This window comes from Mytilus californianus, unplaced genomic scaffold (genome assembly GCF_021869535.1).
Source record: "Mytilus californianus isolate M0D057914Y unplaced genomic scaffold, xbMytCali1.0.p SCAF_16, whole genome shotgun sequence".
NCBI classification, from domain to species: Eukaryota; Metazoa; Mollusca; class Bivalvia; order Mytilida; family Mytilidae; genus Mytilus; species Mytilus californianus.
The window spans coordinates 451449-476262 of record NW_026262648.1 but is presented as its reverse complement, the minus strand read 5'-3'; the positions used below and the strand labels follow the sequence as shown (position 1 = coordinate 476262).

Below are 24814 nucleotides of genomic sequence, written 5' to 3'. Positions count from 1 at the left end.
TCAGAGAAAAACATGAACTTGTGCAATGCCACGATACAGGTATCGACAAATTGAAAAGCCATGCAAGTGCATATGTATATGCAAAAAAAAATTAGTTTGATTTTAATTAACTGATAACAAAATCAATATTTATACCAATAAAAACAATTTTCAAAGATCTAATTACAGTTTTGAATTAGTAACCTTTTAAAAGGATCGATGCAGCACAATATTAGAACAAAGTATAAAAATTAGTTTAAAGGGCTTACATTTGTAACTCATCAGATCGATACAAGGCAGAAAAACAACTAACAGAAGCACAGACCGGATGTGAAAGGGATTTTATACAACCCCCGAAAAAAAGACAATAAGTACAGATATAAGAGTACTCCCAGTTACTGACAGCTACTTCAAAGCCCAAAACAACTTATAAAAAATCATGTATCTAAGACTAATATATCAATCAGTACACATCCAACATCCAATGGATCTAGTATAACGACGTCATTAACAGTCGGAGAAAAGCATGACATTGTTCAAAGCCAAAATATAGGAATCGACAGATTATAGAACCGTGAATGTGCATGTGTATAGTTCAGTAATATTGAGTTTTGTTTTTATTATTTAATAACAATATCAATATTTGTACCAATAAAAGCAGTACTAAGAGATCAATTTACATTGTTGCATTGGTAACATTTGAAAATAAGTTTATGCAAAGGATCGTATCTTAATTTAATCTAAAATTCCGGACTCGGTAAACAATTCACATCTCCGTAAAAAATAGGATGTGTTATCCTTTTTAAAATAAGTTTTCTGCAGGTACAGCCTTACTTCCAAACCAAAATCTATGAAAGAATTTGGAATATGTTTTATTTAATTTGTGGTAGCGAAATCATTACTGAAAATTTACCAGTAATACATATCACAGTAGGTATAGTGTCCGGCTTGATTGGTTTTTTTTTTTCGAGTGTGACCACGTTTTTCGAGTGAAGACGATCAAAAATGTAAATAAACAGACTTCTTTTTCTGTAAGACGTGAAATACATGCTTAAACTTAATATACAAGATCAGACAAGGTAATTTAGTATTGGTGGAAAAAAAAAGAAATCATCACCCCTACATTGTTTTGTGTTCTAAAAGTTTAATTAGGCTTACCAATGTTTTTATTCCAAAATATAGAATAGAGCTATTTTTATACAAGTACGAACGCAAATGTCAAAGGAAATGTACGTATATATTTGGAATCCTTATATCCTTAGATATACAGATACTTTATAAAAAAAATCTTGTTATTGCATTGAGAAGGATTTTTTGGAATACATACATTTTTATATGTCCATGTTTCTAAAAGTTTAATTAGGCTTTTCAATGTTTTTATTCCAAAATATAGAATAGAGCTATGTTTATACAAGTACGAACGCAAATGTCAAAGGAAATGTATATTTGGAATCCTAATATCCTTAGATATACAGACACTTTATAAAAATTCTTGTTATTGCATTGAGAAGGACTTTTTAGAATAAATACATTTTATATGACCGTCTTTTTTTCGAGAGCAGTCCGGTTTTTTTTAGGCTTAGAGGTTTAGAGAAATTAAAGAAAATTTCAATGGCTTAAAATGTTATATGTCAGTGCGATTACGTTTAACAAAACAATGAAAAGGTTCAAATAAAGAAGCATCGTATATTTGTATATATTATTGCTTGCTACATTTAATAAATTGCATGGACATTGGCATTGGTATATTTGGATAGATCAAACATGTCCACGCCATGTAAATTCGGTGGAAATATCCAACAAGTCAACGCCCAGGTACACGTGTTGTATCGATCCAAACATACGTATATCATGTATATCGATGTCTATTCATATAGTAAATAATTGTGTTGTAATCAATATTAATGTAAGCACCGATATATATATATATAAAGAAAAGGAAATGTCGTATGAACGCCAATAGAACAATTATCCCCAAGAGTTCAAATGACGAAGATAAAAGAATATATAGGTCACCGTTCGGTCTTCAACAATGAGAAAACCCTATACCTTATAGTCAGCTCTTACAGACCCCAACATGAAAACATTGAAACAATTAAAACGAGGAAATTAATGATCAGAGTTATACAATACAAAGTACGAACAAAACAAATATAACGGACTTGAACCAACGACAACCACTGAATCAAAGGATCTTGACTTGGAACAGGCATATACAGATTGTGGCGGTGTAAAACTTGTTTGTAAACCCTCAACCCTCCCCTTAACTTATAACAGTGATGTTATAGCACAAAATAAGAACAAACTGTAAAAATCAGTTAAAAATAGCATTACTCAATAGATCGGTACGAAGAACAGACAAACCAACTAACATAAAAACAATAGATAAAAAGTATTGATACAAGAGTACTCGTTATTACTGATAGCTAGTTCAAAGCCAGTTAAAACTAATAGATAAATCATGTTTCCCAGACTAAAGTATCAAGCAGGACAGTGTTGGATTGAACACGTACGTACATTGTGTGAGTTAAGCGGTTATGTGTATTTTTTTTTTTAAATAAAAAGATTTTTATTAAACAGAAAATACATCCAAGATGTTTCATTTATTAATAGTCTTTATGATTTTTTAGGTGGGGCTTGGTTGGTCCCAAGCCTCTCTTAAAGGAACATTTGTGGTATATTGCATTTTACTGAATTAATAGCTTGTGTCCCTAATTTTTCTTAACCCTATTTTTAAAACTCGCCACTGTAAAGTCTGAAATCATAAACTATTATTTACTGTAAAAATATTGTAGCATGAAATGATATTGAAAAGATTATGAGTCCCTGTATTCGGTTCTAATGACAGTTTTACAAAGAATCCAGTAATTTCATATATATTCTTATACTGCAAGGTTATGGTAAAATGGTTTCAGATCAGAAAATTATCATTAAATAGAAAAGTGTTAAATTTGATAAACATAGTAATATGTTTTGTTACTTATTAGGAATATACAATATTGCCCTTCGCTAAATTACAGTTACAAACTAGAAAAAGTAAGTGTTAAGCCCAAGAATGCCTTCTTTCTTATTCACTTTTTCTTTGAAAAACCCGGACCACTTGATTAAAAACCCGGACGTTTTAAGCATTGCTCTCGAGAAACAAGGACAATGTAAAACACTGAATTGTTAGTTTATTACAAGGAAATGGTGCTTTGTTTGTGCTAAAAGCATGTTTAGTATTCAGAATAAGATGAACAGTCATGAATAAAACTATTATATACGCGAAATAGCATTGAATTGATCTGGTCGCATGTAATATCACTCGAAAAAAGTGGACCGATTCACTCGAAAAAGTAAGATCTCCGCCAGACAATATAACTACTGTGCATATATTACGTTCATTGAAATAAAAACGTCACTACAGACACGGTCATAGCGAACGAGTTGTGATATAAAAACACCTTACGATGATACTAAATAAACATCACCGTCCAAAAAAGGAAAATTAACAGTAGGAAACACAAAATTGCCCCTTTTGTCGTATTGTTTTGTTTAGAGTTTCCCATATAAAACTGAAATATCTAATTCTAGGATAGGACAGTAATTAACGTGTATATCTTATTTATTTAAAGTAAGTTTCTTTGGGTAAATTTTGGCAGTATATTAAGAAAATTATTGATTATTCAATGATCGTTATGTATGCGAAATGATAGGTGGTTCTGTATTATCAAAATTGGGAGGTATAAAGTTTTGAATGGTAGAGTCATTAAATGTTCTAGATAAGCTTATATAATCAATACCTCTGTTAATATATTCAATGATTGTTAATTTTTCTCAGGATACCTGTTTTCCTTTGATTTAATTGTACTTTTCTGATTATTTAAAAGATTTTTTTTACCATCTGTACTGTTTGACCATTTTAAATGGTAATGAATACCAAGGTGCGTGTCGAAAATTATGTTAATTGCGAATCAATAGGTTATGTTTTCAAGCGATGAATTTTTTGGCACCTCGTGGTCTACTTATATACACGGAAAGAAGCATGCGTTGATTTGTCAAGTATACGCACTACAGACATAACTTATAGTAGGTTAAAATATGTTAATGTCTTAATTGGCATTTTGTCGGTTTCAATATTTCCGATTGCATTTAATTTTATACTTTCGTTTATTTCCGTTTTGAAAATTTTGAATATATCTATCTTTGTTTCTTTTTTGTTTGAAATGAAATATTCTTATATTTAGAGAACAATATAACTGTAATTAAGTTGTGTATGTCAAAATATTTTATAGCCAAAAAAATATAAATCAGATTTAAAATTACTTTCCTATCCTAGATTTAATTATATTTTTTCCATTTCACACTGGAAATTCCTAACAAAAATTTACGACAAAATAATAATTAATATTGTGTTCCCTATTGTGATTTTTTTTCTTTATTGGACAGTGATGTTCCTGTGGCATCATCATACGGTGTTTTAATATCACAACTGGTATTCTGTGCCCGTGTCTGTGGTGACATTTTATATTTCAATCAACGTTATCTATGTATTAATTGTAAATTATATAGTGAGAGATTTCGTTACCACAATTTACTTAAAACCTTTACTAAATTCTTCCATAGATACAAAGATTTGGTTTGAAAGTTTGGATGATACAGTAAAAAACTTGCTCCAAACAGGATAGCACATCCTAAAATTTACAGAGATGATTTTACCTAGCCCGGAAATTTAGATACGATCCGGGTAAACTTATCATTCCTTTGAATAAACTTATTTTCAAATGTTACCAATGCAACAATGTAATTAGATCTTTAATTATTGCTTTTATTGGTACAAGTATTGATGTTGTTATCAAATAATCAAAACTGAACTAAATATTATTGAACTATTCACATGCACATTTACAGTTCTATAATCTGTTGACACCTATATTTTGTCATTGCAAAATGTCATGTTTTTCTCTGACTGTTAATGACGTCTTTACACTAGATCCATTGGATGTTGGATGTGTACTGATTGATATTTTATTCTTAGATACATGATTTTTTATTAGTTGTTTTGTGCTTTGAAGCAGCTTTCAGTAACTGGGAGTACTCTTATATCTGTACTTGTTGTCTTTTTTGGTGTGGGGTTGTATAAATTCCCTTGGTATAAATATTGATTTTGTTATCAGTTAATTAAAATCAAACTGAATATTATTAACATATACATATGCACTTTCATGGCTTTAAAATTTGTCGATACCTGTATCTTGGCATTGCACAAGTTCATTTTATTCTCTGACTGTTAATGACGTCTCTAAACTAAAGCCATTGGATGCTGGATGTGTACTGATTGTAATTTTAGTCTTAGATGCATGGTTTTAAATTAGCTGTTATTGGATTTGAACTAGCTGTCAGTAACTGCGAGTACTCTCAGATCTGCACTTAGTGTTTTTTTTTTTTTTTTTTTGGGATGTACAAGTATCCGGGCACGTCCACTCTGTGTTTTTTTAGATGTTTTTCTGCCTTGTATCGATCTCATGAGTTAAGCCCTTTTCAACTGATTTGTATAGTTTGTTCTTATATTGTACTGTTACACCACTACTCCAGTTTAGGGGAAGTATAAGGCGTCAACAAACATGTTTAATCCCGCCACATTCTGTATGTGCCTGTCCCAAGTCAGGATGCTGTATATCATATTTGTTTTTCGTTCATTGTATTCTACAATATATATCAGGCTTTTGGTTTATCGATTGAATTGTTTTACATTTGTCATTTCGGGACCTTATATAGCTGACTATGGTATCGATTTTACGCATTGTTGAAAACCATACGGTAGTTGTAAAATTCTATGTTATTAGGTCTCTGGTGGAGAGTTGTCACATTGGCAATCATACCACATTTTATTATTTTCATATTAAACCTTACGTTTGCCAAAAAAACCTTTTCCATTTATATTTATAAAGAATCTATATTCAAAACAAAAATGCTTAAGGGGGCGATATTGCAAACTCGACATCTTTGGTGCACCTACCTATAATGTAAAGAAATTGGTTCCAATCAAACCAAATTGTCAACTGTTGTGGTTAAGCTATTTAAATGAGCAATGTAAAATTCATGAAAAATGTCTTCACGTTCCATGCAAGTTTTGTCTTCTACGAACGTTGTAATTTAAGTTGAAGGTTTGCTTGTTTGGAACCAATACATATGCTTGTAATATGATATGTGCACAAATAGGTTTTTACACATTTTGATGTTTGCTTATAATGACATAACAATTTAACCAATATAAACCATATTTGACAATGTGTTAACTAACTTGATCTAGATAAAAGATATGTTTTGGTACATAGAGCACTGCTTATATGACATTAATTTGAAGAAAAAAAACACTTTGGTTAAGAAAAAGGTTGATCTATTATCCATCAATGTACAATCTTTCTTTATAAATGCAAACTATTATACATAAAAATTTATTTGAGTTCCGTCTTTGAACCAAAAACATTGAATAACCATTAAGACCAATGTATGCAAAACATAAGGTATCAGGGTTAATAAACAATTGCATATGCATAAAGATCTATTACTTTTTCATAATAAACAATAGCTTTGTGTTATTAAACAGACAATAATTTTATATTCTTATATTATTAATTAAATATTTTTAAGGATTTGTGATTCGTTAAAAATTGATCACATGTATTTACTCAGGTTGCAGACCAATACTGTTGTGGTTTTGCTTTTCGTAGGTCAAAAAACATATTGCACAGCGCATACAGCATTTTACTAAAATACATTCTAGGAATCCCCAGTTTTACATTGTTCATGCAATAGTTGTTGATTAATAATATAACAACTGTAGCCTTTGGTCGAGGTCAATACGATGTTACATCAACCTAGGGAACCATATCGACCTCGGACTTCGTCCTCAGTCAATATGCTTCGCTTACGTCTATTTAACCTCGTATCGACTTCATACAAAGGCTATACTTGTATAATATCAGTTATATGCATTTATTTATCAAATCATACATGGTGTGTATTCTTTAGTTGAAATTATCGGAATGGCAACCAATCAACCACAGAACTTGTCAGAATGGCAGCTACATCGTGTTCTACAGAAGGTTAACCTTCTTCAGTATTATGACAACTTTATCAGAGAAGGTATAGTATACTGATTGTAAAGATTTAATGTGAAAAAGTAGTGCATATAACAGTTAGGAGATGTGATATGATTGCTAATAAGACAAATATTCACTGGAGACTACCACCATAGTTGAGTACAAAGCCTTTACGAATAAGAAATAAACATACCGTATTAAAAAAGAGAAATCTAACAACCTGATTTATATAGGAAAAGAACGAAAAGGCAAAACAAAAACCAATGACATCAACTTAATAATAGTGTCCTGCCTTTAATTCTGTACTGTTCAGAATCTTTTAAGATAATTAAGTTGAATTTTGATGTGTATAGTTAAATAACAACTACTGAATTGATTGATTGATTGTAGGTTGCTTAACATCCAGTGACAAATATTTCATGCATGTTCAGGATGAGTACAACTACTGAACAGTCTGAATATAGTCTGAAAAGATCTTAATTGGCTGCCAGCGAATTGTCTGAACCGTACTAAATGAACCGCATTTGATAAGATGACTGAATGAATGAAATATATTTAATAATTTATTTTTCATCTATTTAAGAACTGTTCAGATAAAATGACCGTTTCAGATAAACTAACTAGTGTTATATCATGAAAGGATTTGAGGTTGATCTTCAAGAGAAGTTATCACAGAAAATTAAACTTCAAGATAATCGAGCACCAAGTGGTGAAGTTGAAATAATGCCTTCAAATATTTTACGGACGGTATCACGGGTATGGAAGATATGTTTCACTAATGACGCCCATGTGTTCTAATCTAACCATAACATACACAATTTCGTCCTCCTTTTCCCCGAATGTGACCTACCGAATTAGACTTATCACCGGGTTTGTACTTACATGAACTACACCTCAGGTGCTTCGTGAGGAGCCAGATCTCCTTACCCTTCCGAAGCACCTGGGATCACCCCTGGTTTTGGGTGGTGTTCTTGTCTTCAGTTTTCTATGTTTTGTAAACTTGCTTGACTTTAGGTATTTATTTTGCTATTGCGTTGTCAGTTTATTTTCGACTTTGAGTATTGTTTGCCTCTCTTTTTAAAATGCCGTTCACCCTTTACGGACTTCTTTAACATGTGTGCTTCTTACACAACAAATGCGTTAAAAGGACAAAAGATCAGAAACGCCACTTCATACGTTTAAGGCTACCATCTCAGATTGGTTCACACAATGTATCAGTGTTTCAGCTCACTAGAGACCTGTTTTGGTGTTCTTATTTCTGTAGATACCAGTATGGTTGTAATTTAATGTGCCCTATTCCTAAATGTGATCCTTTGACTGAGTGCATATTCATATTGAGAAAGAGGCATGCATCACAGGAGACGTAAACCTAGAAATATGCAAGTGCTACTGGAATATTCCAACACAAATATGGAGTTAACAATGGTCAAAATTGAAAATTCTCTGTTTTTTTTTCAAGTACTAGTATACTAATTTTCTCTAATTCTTAACCAATTTATCCTTTTCCTGACCTGTTAAATTTTTTATTTTATCAACAAGTGGTTTTGTTTGAATGCAGTTCATCGTTGGTCAACATCCAATTATGGCGTCAAACTTTCTTGCATTCCTCAGAATTTCCTATTGTGACGTCAAGAAAAAAGGCGACCATGTCTGATGACGTTACATTTAGAAAGAAGGCATATTTTTGAAGATCATTGGAAAAGAAGGATCAAGTTGTCTGCATATTGTCTAATAATCATACAACGAACACATTCTATCTTTAAATATCGTGCAAAACGACATTTCTCCACTCTCGGCAGTTTAATCTAAATATGTTTAAAAATGTTTAACGAGCCGTGCATTTTAAATATAAAATGATAACTAGCCCGAGTGTCAAAATATTGTATCACACTCAGTGCAGTAGTAGAATCTATATATCTCAACTGAATCCACTGCAAATAAAGACAGAAGGATTCAACAAATAGGCATCACCATTTAATTCCTATTTGGGTGGGAGATGAATTGATTTTCAATTTTAAAAAGACATGAATTGTTCACATATTGTGTTGTAACATTAAACCACTACAAATGGCATTGTTTAACATTTCTTACCGATATAACATGTTTCTTTTATTATTCTTCCCTTAGTTTATTTATTTTGTATTTACATTGTGTCATAGGTCAAATTTATTTGTTCAGTGTATGTTCAATGGTGTTAATATGTCCTTTGATTGAGTTAAGCTATTTCAGTTGATATTTTATAGTGTGTCTTTCTATGTTGTGATGTTACACTATTGTTTCAGAAAAAGGGTGAAGGTTTGGTACCATTAAAACGTTTAAACCCGCTGCATTTGTTTGCACCTGTCCTAAGTCAGGAATCTGATGTTCAGTAGTTGTCGTTTGTTGATGTGGTTCAATAGTGTTTCTCGTTTCTCGTTTTTTATATAGATTAGACCGTAGGTTTTCCCGTTTGAATGGTTTTACACTAGTAATTTTTGGGGGCCCTTTATAGCTTACTGTTCGGTGTGAGCCAAGGCTCCGTGTTGAAGACCGTACTGTGACCTATAATGGTTTACTTTTATTAATTTTGACTTGGATGGAGAGTTGTCTCATTGGCACTCATACCACATCTTCTTATATCTAATTACTTTACTCATTTTGTTAAACATGATAGCCGTATTTATCTTTAACATTTAAAACATACCAAAGAGTGTATGACTACTCTTGTTTCAGGTGAATGTGATGTACTCACGCTATCAAATGCAGAAGATAAGACATTTAAAAACGTAATGGAAAAGGTTGGAATGGCCAAGAAACCGCTGCATGTTCGTAGATTCAGAAACACGCTTATTCAATGGGTTGACGATCCAGGTAAACTATTCTGAATACATATCTTTCTTTTCATCTTTTCATTATTAGTCAGTAAACATTTTTTTTTTTTTTGGAAATAATGACAGCAATGAATATTTAAAAAAAACAATGTTGAGCTTAAAGTGTAGATTTGAGAAGGAATAATTTGTTTCCTTTTTCCTTTTTATATGGTTGATTGTAAACATTATTGCACTGCTTCATTTCTAATAAAAGAGAGGCGGAAGATACTAAACGAACATTCAAACTCATGAGTCGAATACATGCTGACAACGCTATGACCAAAAGAGAAACAGCAAAACTAAACACTAAAATACGAAAAAAGACAGCAATACGAAGCCCACCACAAACAGAGGATGATAATTGGTACTCCACAAATGTTAGCATTATGCTCCACATTTGGCAGGATTTGGATAATGTAGAAATTCGACACGAAATACTAATGCCAAAAACATGTTTGCCTGTTTTTAAAACACCAAAAAAACATAAATCTCTTAAAGATTAGCTTGAGGTTTGATATAAACATCAATTCTGCTATTACATGAACGGTACGCGTTTTACTGCATCAAATGAGCACTTTACAACAGGTTTCTTGTGTGATTTTTCAGGCAAGGCAGAATTGTTTTATAACTAAATTGATCATCAACACCAGTTGTAACAAATAACTAATATAACCAAAACATCAGTTGAGTTTGCTTTTTATTTTTTGAAATTTCATAAATATGTTTTTGGAAATGATATTGCAAACTTCTTTTAAAATATAGACACATTTTTCATTCATCTCTGTAAATAATACGACAGGAAATTTTCTTCCAAAAAGAATGAATTTTAAAGTCATTATACGGGTTTCATAATCTTTCATGTGGACTGGTATTTTTCGGGTTAACATTTTGATTTGACATGTACATTTTTCAGGAAAAAATGATCATGTGCCTAGCTACATAAAGAAAGGTTGTGATGATATACTGTCTCACAGTGAGAAAAAGCCACAGGTAGAAGAAGTGTTTTTAGTTTTTGATTGCTGAACCCTCAATGTATTTTATATATATGGCCCCTAAAAACTTACATGCTATAATGAACAGCTTACAGAACCTGTTGACTGGACGTCGTTTGTTCAAGAATTGTCAGTTCAATTGACATGATTATTATACGATGACATTAATTAAATCTTATAGCTAAACAGTAGGTACAAGTAGCAATGCGTCATCGTATTTATTCATTTAATTGCTTTTTAACCATCAACGCTTTTAAGAGAACCCACACAACGCGAATAGTTTTTTTTTTACTCCCAACATCAGGTAAATGTAGGTGTCACACTAGAAAACTTCTTTTCTTCTCTGAATTAATTGAGAGTATAGGGCTCTCTTATATATTTCCGGGTTAATGATTTAACTTGTTTGATTTTTTTATTGTGAAAACGACATCTAACTTGATATTAGCCGACAGCCAGAAGGGAATATCCTAATTAAAAAACAATTTTTATTTCCTGTCGATTTTGTAAGTTCTTATAGTAAGGTCAATTACCCCATTTAAAGAAACACGTTTATACTAAAAATATAAAAAAAAAAAATTTTTATGTTTATCCGTTTAAGTTTAAATAATATATGCCTTTACTTAAACTTTTTCTTGATTTAGTACATATATTTTCTTCTTACATGTCAATAATAAAAAAATGTATGCATACATGTCTAGGACGAGATGATTTCACACTAGGAATCATTAGGCACTGAATAGATATAGAATGTAGAAATGTTTATGGAAATATTGTATGGAACGAAGTTTTCATACAAGGGAACAGTTGCCATGCCGTTTGTTTTATCAATATTCATACATTTGATAAGACTCTGTTAGCATGTATAGGATAATCTGCGGCAAAACATTGGCCCTAAAAATTAAATGCAGCTTGTGTAAACAAAACATGATACGAACAATAACTTGTCAATGGAAAGAGTGTAAACTCTATACACGCGTTGTAGGTTAACTGTTAAATTTTTCTTTAGTTTAACGTAGATCCTATCATTTTCTGTAATCGGAAGCAGATGACTTTACCGACAAATTCATAACGACTGCTTTATACTGCAATTTGTTTCAAATTCACCGTTTCAGAATCTAAAGCATTCTAGGTAATATTTTCAAAAGCGTACACCAAAACGTTATGATTGGTTTAAAACGTACTTAACAATGGAAACTCAACCAATGACGTAACGTTATTTTCGTCTTGGTGTTCGAACAATGAGATTACCCATAGTCCTTTAGATTCCAAAAACGCGAATTGCACATTGAACTTATTCTTGCAACAAGACTTAGGATTGAGAAGTTTGTCGATACCGAATTATGAATAATGAATGTTATCAAGCAAAAGGCTATTTGTTTTTTATGGAACATCTTTATATAAAAATAATGCAAGAAATCAACATTTAAATGGTAATGATATCCTACTTTAACTTTGAGAAAAACTATATATTGAAAATCACTTCATTCTCAATATAAAATGTTACTGTCTTCTTGGTGTAATGACATACTGTCGAAACCGGTTGCGTTGCTGTAAATACAGAACTCCAGGGAAAATTCAAATCGGAAAGTCCCTTATCAAATTGCAAAATCAAAATCTCAATCACATCAAACCAATGGAAAACAACTGTCATGCGAGGTTTTCCAATCCTCCCTCGGGCGGTCATCAGTTGAACCAGGCTGTTGGAATCTGTTCTACAGTCGGGAAATGGTGCTTTGGTTAATGTTTAGAGATCGTGCAACTTCATTCTTGGTTGTCCGGCTTAGTGACGAACGATTACTGTATTTGGAGTTACACGGTCTAACCTTGACATGGCAGCATGACAAATCAGTGTCAAAAATTAGGCTTTAGACTTGTACCTTTCATGTGATTAAGTTAGATATTTGAATTAATCACGAATGTCCTGTGAAAAACATTACGTCGCGGCGATATATAAGACATTATTTTTTTTCAGTGATACTGTGCAAATGTAGCAGAAAACTTAATTCAATGAACAGGAATTAAAAATTTTAAACTTTCAATGAATTAACTTGCAATTCAACTATACCTGGTTAACTGCAGGATAATAGAACTGTATAAAAAGTTGAGATCTACCTTTTGTGTGTTCATCAAAAATGTCAGAAATTCCTTATTGGCGTTATTGTCCAAAAACGACGATTTTACTAATTGTTTTGCATTGTTAATAATTTTATAGGTAATGAAAAACTTTTACAGCAAAAATTATCAGCAGGACAAGATCTATTGCCGAATTAGTTAGCCGACGCCTTTTTGAAGAGTAGAGTAGTTTACAATTACAGACAACTTTTAAGACGCTGTTCATCTAAATGCAAGCCAAAATTAAGAAATTCTTACTTTGGTAAAATTAAGAACTTGAGATATCGTGAAGACACCTGTCTATTGTAGAGAACTTTATGTTCCCCTCTCGATGTCTTTTGGTTATTTGTAGACCAAGTTCGAAAGAGGGAGGTATACTGGGTTACACCTGTTTTTCCGTATATCTGCTCCATAATATTTTCCTTGAAATTTTATGAGCTATCAATTTGATATCAAGTTCAATGCATGTAAGCATGCTAGACATCAACATTACATCCATTGCCATGGGCTTGTCAGTTTGATTTCGACCTATGAAATGGAATATTCCTTTGTTATCTTTCGTCTCTTTCTTATCCAAGTCTTGTTTACATGCATAATACTCAAAACATAATTATAATTGAGTAATAGCTAACAGTTCAACTTGTTGTTGTTTGACTGCTGTCTCAGTGACATTTTCAAAACAAATTCGTTAATTTAAATTGTCATTAATCGCATTACAAGGTATATCCGCTATTTTTATATAATAATATCTTACATCTTTTTATGAAATTCAAATTCGAAATTTATGTTCATTTGTACATCAATTTATATTAAACCCACTTTTTCAATGTTCCAAACATAAGTAGACCTAGATTGTAAACATATGTCAAATTGATTGGCAGGATTAGTCTATCAACTATCAAATTTTCAGGAAAATGGACAGTAAATTTCCCACTTTAAAAACTATAATAGATAAATAGAACTTTGAAATAGCACAAATTACCCACAATAACACGATCTACAAATAACTCAACATCTCCGAAATCGTCAATTGATTCCTTATCTATAGGCGTAACTACACTTGAGAGACTTGTTTTACTATTTTTGGGCTTTTTGCAGAAACTATGGTAGATAGAGAGAACATGTATATTTTTTGCTTAAATGTTCAACAAAATAAGATTTGCAAATATATCTATAATCTTGGGGTTGTTGCCTTTCAATGTCCATTCTTATAGCTTGATATTGATTTTTTTTTTGCAGTAAATAGAAAAAAATAGTCAACACAAAAAGATCTGAAAATTAGTCAATATGGCCGAAATTGTCAACAAATTATTTATAGAAGATAATGGCAATGAATGAAGATCTTTGACCTTTTTTCATGTTATACATGTTATTGAAAAAAATAATAATGGATACATGTATAACTTTTCAAAGAGAAAATAAAATAATTGTGAAAATAACAAGAATATAAACTTTTGAAGGAGTAATTGCACTTGAATGAAATTTTTTACACAATTATGATGTTTTTGCAGAAGTTATAATAGATTGATAGAAACTATAAACAGCAAAAATAAATTGTCGTGCTTGATAACAGTATGATTTCAAAGATAATTCTTCTGTGAAATTTATATTCTACTGATTTGATCACAGAAGATATTTAAAAACAAATAATTTAACGATTTTTTTTAAAATTAAGTGTTCTCTTCAGTGCATTCGTAGTGAGTATACTTTGACTAAATGTTTGCTTAAACTTTGCTTGGGTTATATTTCATAATATACAAATGATTAGGCTATAACTATCCCATAAGAAATAGTACCACACACAGGACTGCACTTAGAGAACATTTCAATGGTTCAGGTTTCATGCTTCAATAATCTATATGCAGCAACCTTTTAAGATGAAATGATTTTTATTAGTAATTCTATGAGTGCTTTATCTAATAATCATATGCCTTTCTTTATTGAAATAAGTTTAAATGAAACAGTCAAAATTATTCTTGACTGAATCTTAAATCTGTTTCTAAAATTGATGTTAAATTTCAATAGGATTTAGGCAATGTACTTGCTACACATGGTGTCCATATCCCATTTCTTCAAAGATATGTGTGTTTGCATAGACAGGACATAGTCACATCAAATAGTTTTCAAGGATTTCCTAAATATCAAAAACATTGAGAAATTACCTATGTGAATGATATTCAAGAGAATGTGTTTAGCTGATCAAAAACGTCATTTTTTAGGAATTAATTTTCGTCACCCTATAACACTGTAATCATAACAACGGTATAAATTTGTACTTTTGTGCAGCGGCAGTGTTCCTTTTCTGCATTACTAAACTGCCAACAGCTTCTCCATCTAGGACAACAAAATGAAGTTCATGATGTGTCCCAGCCAAATGCCATTATAACAAAATTTTATGTAGTTGCGAAAGGAGTTCAATTCATTCTGACATTATTAAGTCCAGGCGGTGTGTGCATCTTGCTATCGCTCTACCACGTTCATTCTTGACAGTTTATGACAAAATTTTTACACAAGCTATATATATTGACAATACTTCCGTCAAGATCAAAAACTGTATTTTATTTTCGGTTTACACGAGAAATATCTATTGAAAATGTAAACAAGGAGTGAAAATTATCTTGTAAGCGCTTCTGTTTTGACTCTTATACAGATACGATTCAGATCTATAAACATCCATAATTATTGATTAATCAAAATATAGCAATTCGGCTCATGCTTCTATTATGTCTTCTACGATTCTAAATAGGTTTTTTTTTAAGAAAATTTTCGGTTGTCAAAATGATGAAGTATGGCAGATGGGCAGGCGACTTCTCATAGTTTACGTGCAATAAGGTATGGGCCGATCAACGAATGCTTTTCAAATTTCAATGTGTTGTTATTGATGATTTACATGATGAAAGGGAGGTCAGGTTTGATATTGAGGAATTATTACTTTTACCACTCAGGAGTTATGGTCCTTGGTCGATAGAAAAATGGCGCGATATGTCTTCCCCGTGCAAATATTTATGAACCGTTTAACCAATGAGTGTCAAATAGTAATATGTTGTTACTGATGACAAAAAGGAGGTTTTAATATCGATGATTTTCATGTCTGCTGTCCAGGAATTATGGTCCGTATAGATTAAAGCACACCTCATGTTGTTATCGATAATTTATGAACTGTTCAGGTAAGGTTTTTCAAATTTGAATATTATGTTGACTATTTTCAATATTACCTATCAGAGCACATGGTCTTTGATAATTGATATTTATTTATAAATCGTGGCAGGTCAAACAAGCCTGAAAGCACCAAAAATAATACATCAGTTAAATTCATACAAGCTGCCTTCGTATGTTGAACAATTGTTACCTTCCAAATTTAGAAAACACGGTTTTGTATCAACTTGATAGCTAATTTGTTGTTAGATAATGTAATACTGTTATCTTCTTGTTCTTGTCAGAAACAACATGGCCATAAAAGCAAAATATTACTGGAAATTATTGTTAATTCTTGCAATAAATACTTTTGGTTGCTATCAGAAATATAATATAGTAATTTCTATTCTATCCTAAAAAAAAATCCAGTCAGTGAAAATGAGCAGGACTTGTGTGTGTTTAATCCTACTGGACTTCTCTCATATGTTTTATTATATAAGTTAGATTAATGCAAAGTTCGAAAATAAAAGGTCTAATATTTGGTTTCTTTTGACAGAATGCTAATCGACCAATTCCAAAAAAAAGATCTACTATTATGGGTTAAACAAATAATGTAAGAATAATGATGTGTGTTATTTGAAACAGATAAATTAATGATAAGTACCTTTCATGAATATTCATAACATATGTTATACTCTTTTGAGGTTCATCAAAAGGAATTTACAAATATGTCCGTGTTCACATTACAAAAATTACTCACAGTACAGCACTTTGAAGGCATACGTAAAATAAAAGTGTTATGCATTTTATGTTTCAAAAAATAAAATAGAAAGAAATTACCTGAATTTTGATGTGCATTTTCTTCCAGTCTGTTGAAAATGGCAAAAACACCTTAGTTTCATTTGATGCTGTCAATTCAGTTACACAGTCTAAATCACATATCACATATTGTTGTGTGAATATCTAGTGTCCTACTTTTGTCCGGGTAAATGAACACAGTTCACAAATTAAATATTAGAGTTGCCTCCCAAACGTCTTTCCCATCCTAGTTTATTTAGCCACCATCTGAAACAATGAACAAAAATGGTGATGAAGATACGGCCATATTTTCTAAACGGTTATGATGAACTGTAAGTCTGTAATAAATAGGCCACAACACAATATCATTAGATGAATCAATAATTTATCTATAATAATGAAGATAGAATCACTTAGCGATTATTGATGTGAAAAGGGTTTACTTGTTTACTGACTAGTATACTGATAATTGAATGATAACATCTTTCAGGAATCCCAGAATATTCCAACAGGAACAAGTACAGTATCAACTTCAAGATTGGGAAGAATTGCTAACACCATTGGATTTTTGGTATGTAGCCAAACAGGATGCAGATTACAAATCGATTTGAAAAGTAAACCGAAACTCTTTCAGATAAATGGCCATATGATAAATATAAATATTAATCCTTAATCCATTTTATGTTCGTCTGACCCTAATGGTGGTTTATCTATTTGAAAATCTTTCAACCATGGTTTACATGGTTCGTTGTATTTCAATCCTCAATTTTTGCACAGAAACAATTGGAAGAAACAATGTCTATAGTATTTTAGAACAAGTTCCAAATACTTTGAAATTCGTTTTTAATCTTGTCTACAGGATGACTTAACCAACAAGTGATGTATCTACGATTGCTGACAGTTTCACATATCACATATTTTTGTGCGGATATCTATTGTCCATCTTTTCTCCATGTAAATTTAATACAGTTCACAAAAATTATATATGAGAGTGGGTGGACAGGAGTAGGTAACATGGGAATGAGGGGCGGGAATCGGGGGAGGAAAGCAGGAGTCAGGTGGCGGGAACAGGAGGAAGAGGGACGGTAAGAATAAGGATATTCGAGGAAATTTGTTCCTTAACTGATTTTCATCTCGTCTGGGAGTAATGGGAGGAAAGTGGGAGTAAGGGAGGGATTTTGGAGTAGTGGGTGAGGAAAGTGGAATTCAGAGACCTCCTTCTACACCCCATCATATGGGGGAGCTCCTCAAAACTACTCCCCATCTTAATTTATTTTTGCACCATTTGAAAAAAAGTAAAAAAATTAATAGCAAAATTGGTGATGTATATACGGCCATATTTTCCAAACAGTTATTATGAACCTTAAGATACCGTAAGTCTGTAATATATATGACAAACTACAATCGCATCAGATGAATCAATAACTTATCTATTATAATGAAGATAGGATCGCTAAGCAGTTATTGAGAGAGAAAAAGATGCCCTTATTTAATGGCTAGTATACTGATAATTGAATGATAATTTATGTCTTTCAGGAATCCCAGAATATTCCAGCAGGTACACGTACAGTATTAACTTCAAGTGGAGAAAGGAGTGCTAGCACTGTTGGAAATTTGGTATGTAGCCAATCAGAATGCAGATTACAAATCGATTTGAAAAGTAAACCAAAACTCTTTCAGTTAACTGGCCAATTGATAAATATAGATAGTTAAACCATTTTATGTTCGCCTGACCATAATGGTGATTTGTCTATTTGACATATCTGTCAACCATGGTTTACATAGTTCTTTGTGTTTCAATCCTAAATTGTTGCACAGAAACAATCGGCAGAAACAATGTCTATAGTTTTTCAGAACCAGTTCCAGTTCAACCAGACCTATTGTGTCTGTTTGTTTTGTTCACGCATCGTTGTCAATATAATGGAATTTGATGCGACTGTCATACAAGTGAGAGGTTTAGCTAGCTATAAAACCAGGTTCAATCCACCATTTTCTACTTAAAAAAATGACTGTACCAAGTCAGGAATAAGACACAGTTGTTATCCATTCGTTTCAACTTTTGATTTTGCCATTTGATTGGGGACTTTCCTTTTTGAATTTTCCTCGAAGTTCAGTATTTTTGTGATTCTACTTTTTCCAAATAGTTTGAAACTTGTTTACAAACTTGTCTACTGTGTGACTTAACCAACTAGTGATTTATCTGCGTTTGCTGACAGTTACACAGTTAAAATCACATATCACATATTTTTGTGCGGATATCTATTGTCTCTCTATTGTCCATGTAAACCAATACAGTTCACAGCATATTCGAGGGGAGCTTCCCTTAAATCATTCCCAATTTTATTATTTATTTTGGCACCATCTGAAACAACGAAAAAATAATGATTAGCAAAATTAGTGATGTAAATACGGCTATATTTTTTAAACAGTTACGATGAACCTTTTGATACTGTAATCCTGTAATCCGGTTTTGCAATTATTTTTTCCAATACTCTTTTTTTTCTATTTTCACAGGAAAGGCATTTTCGTGTCATCCAATGGGTAGGCAGACGCACTCTCTTTTGTTTTGTCTTTTTTTTTTAGAACCAGCTCATAATTGTTTAAAAGTTGTTTCTAATTATGTCAAATGGTTGACTTAGCCTATAAGTGATGCATCTGCGAAGTGATATACAAATACTGAAGCCATTACGACAATTAAAAATTAGACTGTGTGTGTAAAAGAAGGAAAACAGGTGTTTCTTTGACTGATCAAAAACATGACAAACCGTGTGCTCATTTTTGGTACCTAATAAAGATATCAGAGATGATTGTACTCCTAGCTTGAATCTCATTTACGTATAATTTATGTCCTTGATTTTTTAATGAACTTTGCTTTTTGGTCAAAGGATTTTCGTAAATATAACAAATTAAGAAATGCGATAGAAATAACACTGGATAAAAAGACAATAAGGTGGACAAACATATAAAGATGTAACCGACTGCAAAAAAAGATAAAAACGTTATAACAAAAATACCGAAATCAAAGATACATTCAAAAAGGAGAGTCTATTAAAACTGACACACTCACGAAAAAAACAGACAAACTCTTGATTACGGATGTAGTTAGGTGAAATTAAAAAAATCTAAATTTCAAAATTCATACTTTGTCAGAAGAGCATTATTTAAGGAACAAAATAAGCTAAAAGTATTGATAGGCTATGGAACTCCTTTTTGAGGTGTTTGATTTTTTTTAAAATGACGGAAAAAGGCTGACTCGAAGTTTTACCTTATATTTAGCATTGGCATTATTTAGGTCTCAAATCTTAAGAAAAAAATCTCGAATCTGCTTAAATTATGGTAATAATCTTTTTATGAGCTGTTAAAGTCTTCTATGAAAAGAAAAATAGTTGATATGGGGCTAAAAACCTGTATCGTAGGAAAAAACCCATGGAATCTGAACATCTGACAAAAATTCATAAACTTTACCTGACAATATCCTTAAACAACCAACGATATGGTTTTAAAAACAAACTGAGTAAAAGAGAAAATGTTAATAATGCAGGACATTACAACAACCAGCACCCACTACAACACACTCCCTATTTACATAAACAACAAAAGAAAGACAATGCACAACAGGAAGTTTGATTTTGTCAAACACATATTGTAGTTTTCTGTGCCTGAAAATGAAACTTCTATTCTGTATTGTTATGTATATTAAAGTAATTAAGACACTTCTTTATTTAGCATCAGTCTTATTTTATTCGGATCAAAAGCATGCATTGTTAAGCCATAAATATAGTTCATATAATACATAATAAAGCATTTACAGGAATACATATCCACATGTTAACTAAATGAAAATATAACATATCAAATACAAATTGAAACCCAGAAATGTCTCTCAGCGGCAACACAAACAAATTTTACCCTATTCAAATAATCTGGGAAGACCACTGCTGACATTAAATACTTTCTTAATAGTTTTCAATTACATGATTTTACAAACAGTACTTTTTTTTATAACCAGACACCTGACAGTGAACAAAGATAGATCATAAATTAATGCATGGTGTAAAACATTTATATGTACTTAAATTGCTCAAAATCTATGTGTAAGAAATACTATGCCATAGAACTAGTTTCATATTCCTCATTCCTATTAAATTTTCAGACAAAGAATGTTTTTCTTTGATTTATACTAAAAAATAGATCAATTCTGTAGGAACAAGAAAATAATGAGTCAACACAGTCAAGAAATAGTGGTAGGACTACAGAAACACCCCAGGTACTTGTACATGGTTAATAGATTATATCTCATGTTGTCGACTTTTGACTACGGATTTATTTTTCGACTCGTTATATAGTCTATGGTAGGACATTCTGGTACTCACTCAAGTGATAGCAACTAAAAGAACTAAAATCCATTCTATAATCGGAGCATATTGAAAAAAAAATAACTGTTTTCTGATGTTTTTGTCCAGTAAAAAAACATTAAACCAACTGTAAATTTCATTTTACTTCTTTTACTTGCTTTTACTTTACCAAGTACCAGAATGTCCTACCACAGAGTAGGTAAACTGGTAAAATAATATGAACTCCGGAGTCAAAAGTCGGTTATAAAGAACATCCCATGCATTGATCTCATTAGGTTGATTTGATGAGTATTTTTGTTTCAAACTGTTCATTGTCAAAATTAATATAGATTTAGATCTTTTTTTAACATAAAATTCAAGTAAGTCGTATATTAATGTACATTGAGATTTTGGTATTGAATATATACAAGGTGAATGAAGTGAAGGTTTGCAGCAAATCTGACCTAGCAATAAACTACGTTACATAAGAGATTAACATAATGATAAGACTCTTTTGGTTCATGTGCTTTTGGACTAGAATTTTAGTTTATTTTCAACTTATGAGTTTGAATGTCCCTTTTGTATCTTTCGCCTCTCTTTTACAGGAAATTTTTGAAACTTTCAGAAGATTTCAACCAAATAGTGGAAGGATTAATGTAAGATAGTTTGACGTGATAGACTCTTTATGTTCTGCATTGAAACTAAATGAAATGATCATGTGGGAAAACTGTTAACTCTATACTGTAATATTCTCCACTGAAATACTCTCCACTATAATGATATCCACTGTAATACTCTACACTGTAACAGTGTCTACTAAAATAATTTCCACTGACACAGTTTCCACTGTAATACTTTCCACTGTAATCCAATGTTATACTCTCTATTGTAACCGTCTTAACTGTAATAGTCCACACTTTAATAATCTGTATTGTGATCCATTGTAATACTCTCCACTGAAATATTGCCCGCTGTAATAGTGCCCACTGCCAAACTCTCGATTAAACTATTTTCCACTGTAACTGTCTTAACTGTAATAGTCTCCATTTTAAAACTCTCCACTCAAATGCTTTCAACTGTAATCCTGTGTACTTCTCTCCTTTGAAATATTGTCCAATGTAATATTGTCTACGGTAAAAGTGTCCACAGAACTTCTCTCCAATATAGTGGTATACAATGGAATACCCTCCACTGAAATGATGTCCGTTGTTATATTGTCCACTGTAATTATGTCCACTAATATACTCTCCACTGTAATATTGTACACTGAAATACTTTAGTATTTGTATACCCCATCTCGAAGAGGGTTTGTTGCTCGTGCTGTTTGGATGCAGTAGAATGTGTCCCCGTGCTTGTGGTGTATGCCCTTATATTTTTCAATTATGGGTTGTTTGCCTGTGGGAGAGCTTTCACATGTTTATTATATCTTTGTTCTTAATTGTTAATTATATATTATGGTGTTTAAGTGTATAAATACTCATCCACGCCTGCTATTTTATAAATTTTGACTTGGATGGAGAGTTGTCTCATTGGCACTCATACCACATCTTCTTATATCTTTAAACATAGGAATGTACATGTATAAATAAAAAGAATAAGAAGATTAATTGATTGATGATTGCTTTACGCCGCATAAAAGGCCTCGAAATGACAAATGCAAAAAAAAAAACCAAACGAGAAAAATAACGGCCTAATTTATGTACAAAATAATGAACGAAAAACAAATATGTTACACAGCAACAAACGACAACCACTGCATTACAGGCTCTTGACTTGGGACAGGCACATGCAGAATGTGGGAGGCTATAAACTTGTTCAAAGGCGCCAAATCTGGAGCAGGTATCTGTGATCACAAAATCCCCTAATTCTTGTTTTATTTCATTCCTGGTTGCAAGTTGAAATCTTTCTGTTTTTGAGAGGTGAATACTTAGTGGATCCATTTTTCTGTTGGCGATATCCGTATCTAAAATAAGCGATAATTCATTTATGCAGAGACAGATTGTAGGTGTTCATATAGTTTGATTTTTTGTTGTTTCGACTTTTTTTACTTTTGCTGTGCTTTTTGTTTTGTATTTTTTGTTTTGTATTTTCTTTTTGTTTTACAATACAATATAAAAGTACGAAGATATGGTATAATTTCCAATGAGACAACTTTCCACCAGAGAACAAATGACGTAGAGGTTAATAATGCATACATTGTTCAAAGTATAAGAATGGTTTTTAAGAAAATAATGCCACGGGCTAATTTAGAATGACCTTAGAATAAAAGAGTCATATTTTACATTTCAATCTGTTCTACGTCATAAAAAGTAAAATAACAAAGATATCGAACTCCAAGGAAAATTCAAAATCGAAAGTCCTTTATCAAATGGCAAAATCAAAAGCTCAAACAAATCAAACGAATGGAAAACAACTGTCATATTCCTTACTTGGTACAGGCATGTCCTTAAGAAGAAAATGGTGGTTAAAACTGGGTTTAACATGACATAGACTATTAAAATGTATAAAGTTTTTGTTAGTGGTTAACAATGGAGAAAAGTATATAAACATAAATTCGCAAACTTCATGCAGTCTTACGATACAGATGTGACATATTTTGTTAGTTTGTTATTTTGTTTTCACATTAATAAAATTTGTCAATTCTGTGACCTCAAAAAGATGCACATTTCAAAAACAATCTATTATTGAAAGGAAGTAATATATATCTACTTAATGATATAATATTGTTTGTATTTTAAACAATCCACAATTTGATAAACTGATTTACCAGTTTGCCAGCATTTATCTATAAAAGAGAACAAAGTATCCACAAATCATCTAGAAAGGCCATTTAAGCTCATCTGAACTTAAGGTTCGTGTGACCTTTTGTCATCTCTTATAGTTAATTGTTAGTAATAAGAGAGATACATACAATTATTTTAGTTTAAAATAATTATTAGATTTTGCCATTGAATACTTGTAATCGCTCTCCTTGTAATAGGATCAGGTCGCTGTAGGATATCGGACTGGTGACTCACAAATAATGCCATCAAGAAAATCAGCATCACTCAGGTCAGAGCAATTGGAAACCCTTAGTTCAGTACTGTCTTCACATTCAACAGCCAGTTCTCATAAAGATATTATGGATATAACAAGGTATTATTGACTTGACAGGCTCGTTCTGTCCCATTATGGTGTGGTAGGAGGTTTGCGACTTGTATAAAAGTCACACTCTGTTGATAATCATTGCTACTTTTGCAGCATTGCACAAAGTGTATATTTTTGTAATCATCTCATCCCCAGCCCAGTAGTTAGCATTTCTGTGTTGACATGAATTATCATTGATATGGTCATAATTATAAATTAACTGTTTACAAAACTTCGAATTTTTGAAATACTAAGGCTTTTCTACCTCATGAATAGTTTCCTTAGTTAGCTGTATTTGATTCGTCGTTTGTAGACGAAACGCGCGTCTGGCGCAAATACAAAATTTCAATCCTTGTATATATGATGAGTTTATTTTCTAGGGGTTTTAACCCAGATTTTTGAAA

The 24814-nt window shown here is 31.8% G+C and overlaps 1 protein-coding gene across 31 annotated transcripts in view; it reads left to right on the top strand.

Moving 5' to 3' along the window:
- The window catches only part of LOC127726034 (uncharacterized), a 57112-nt gene that overhangs the window by 21427 nt on the left and 10871 nt on the right, over positions 1 to 24814 (top strand). For all 31 annotated transcript variants that reach the window (XM_052233358.1, XM_052233357.1, XM_052233360.1 and 28 more), the window contains 8 exons: positions 6994 to 7107; positions 9777 to 9914; positions 10827 to 10903; positions 17441 to 17521; positions 18487 to 18567; positions 21155 to 21217; positions 21890 to 21940; positions 24265 to 24419. In XM_052233358.1, coding sequence (XP_052089318.1) covers positions 7008 to 7107; positions 9777 to 9914; positions 10827 to 10903; positions 17441 to 17521; positions 18487 to 18567; positions 21155 to 21217; positions 21890 to 21940; positions 24265 to 24419 — 746 coding nt within the window. In that variant the 5' untranslated portion in view covers positions 6994 to 7007. The remainder of the gene's footprint in view (positions 1 to 6993; positions 7108 to 9776; positions 9915 to 10826; positions 10904 to 17440; positions 17522 to 18486; positions 18568 to 21154; positions 21218 to 21889; positions 21941 to 24264; positions 24420 to 24814) is intronic.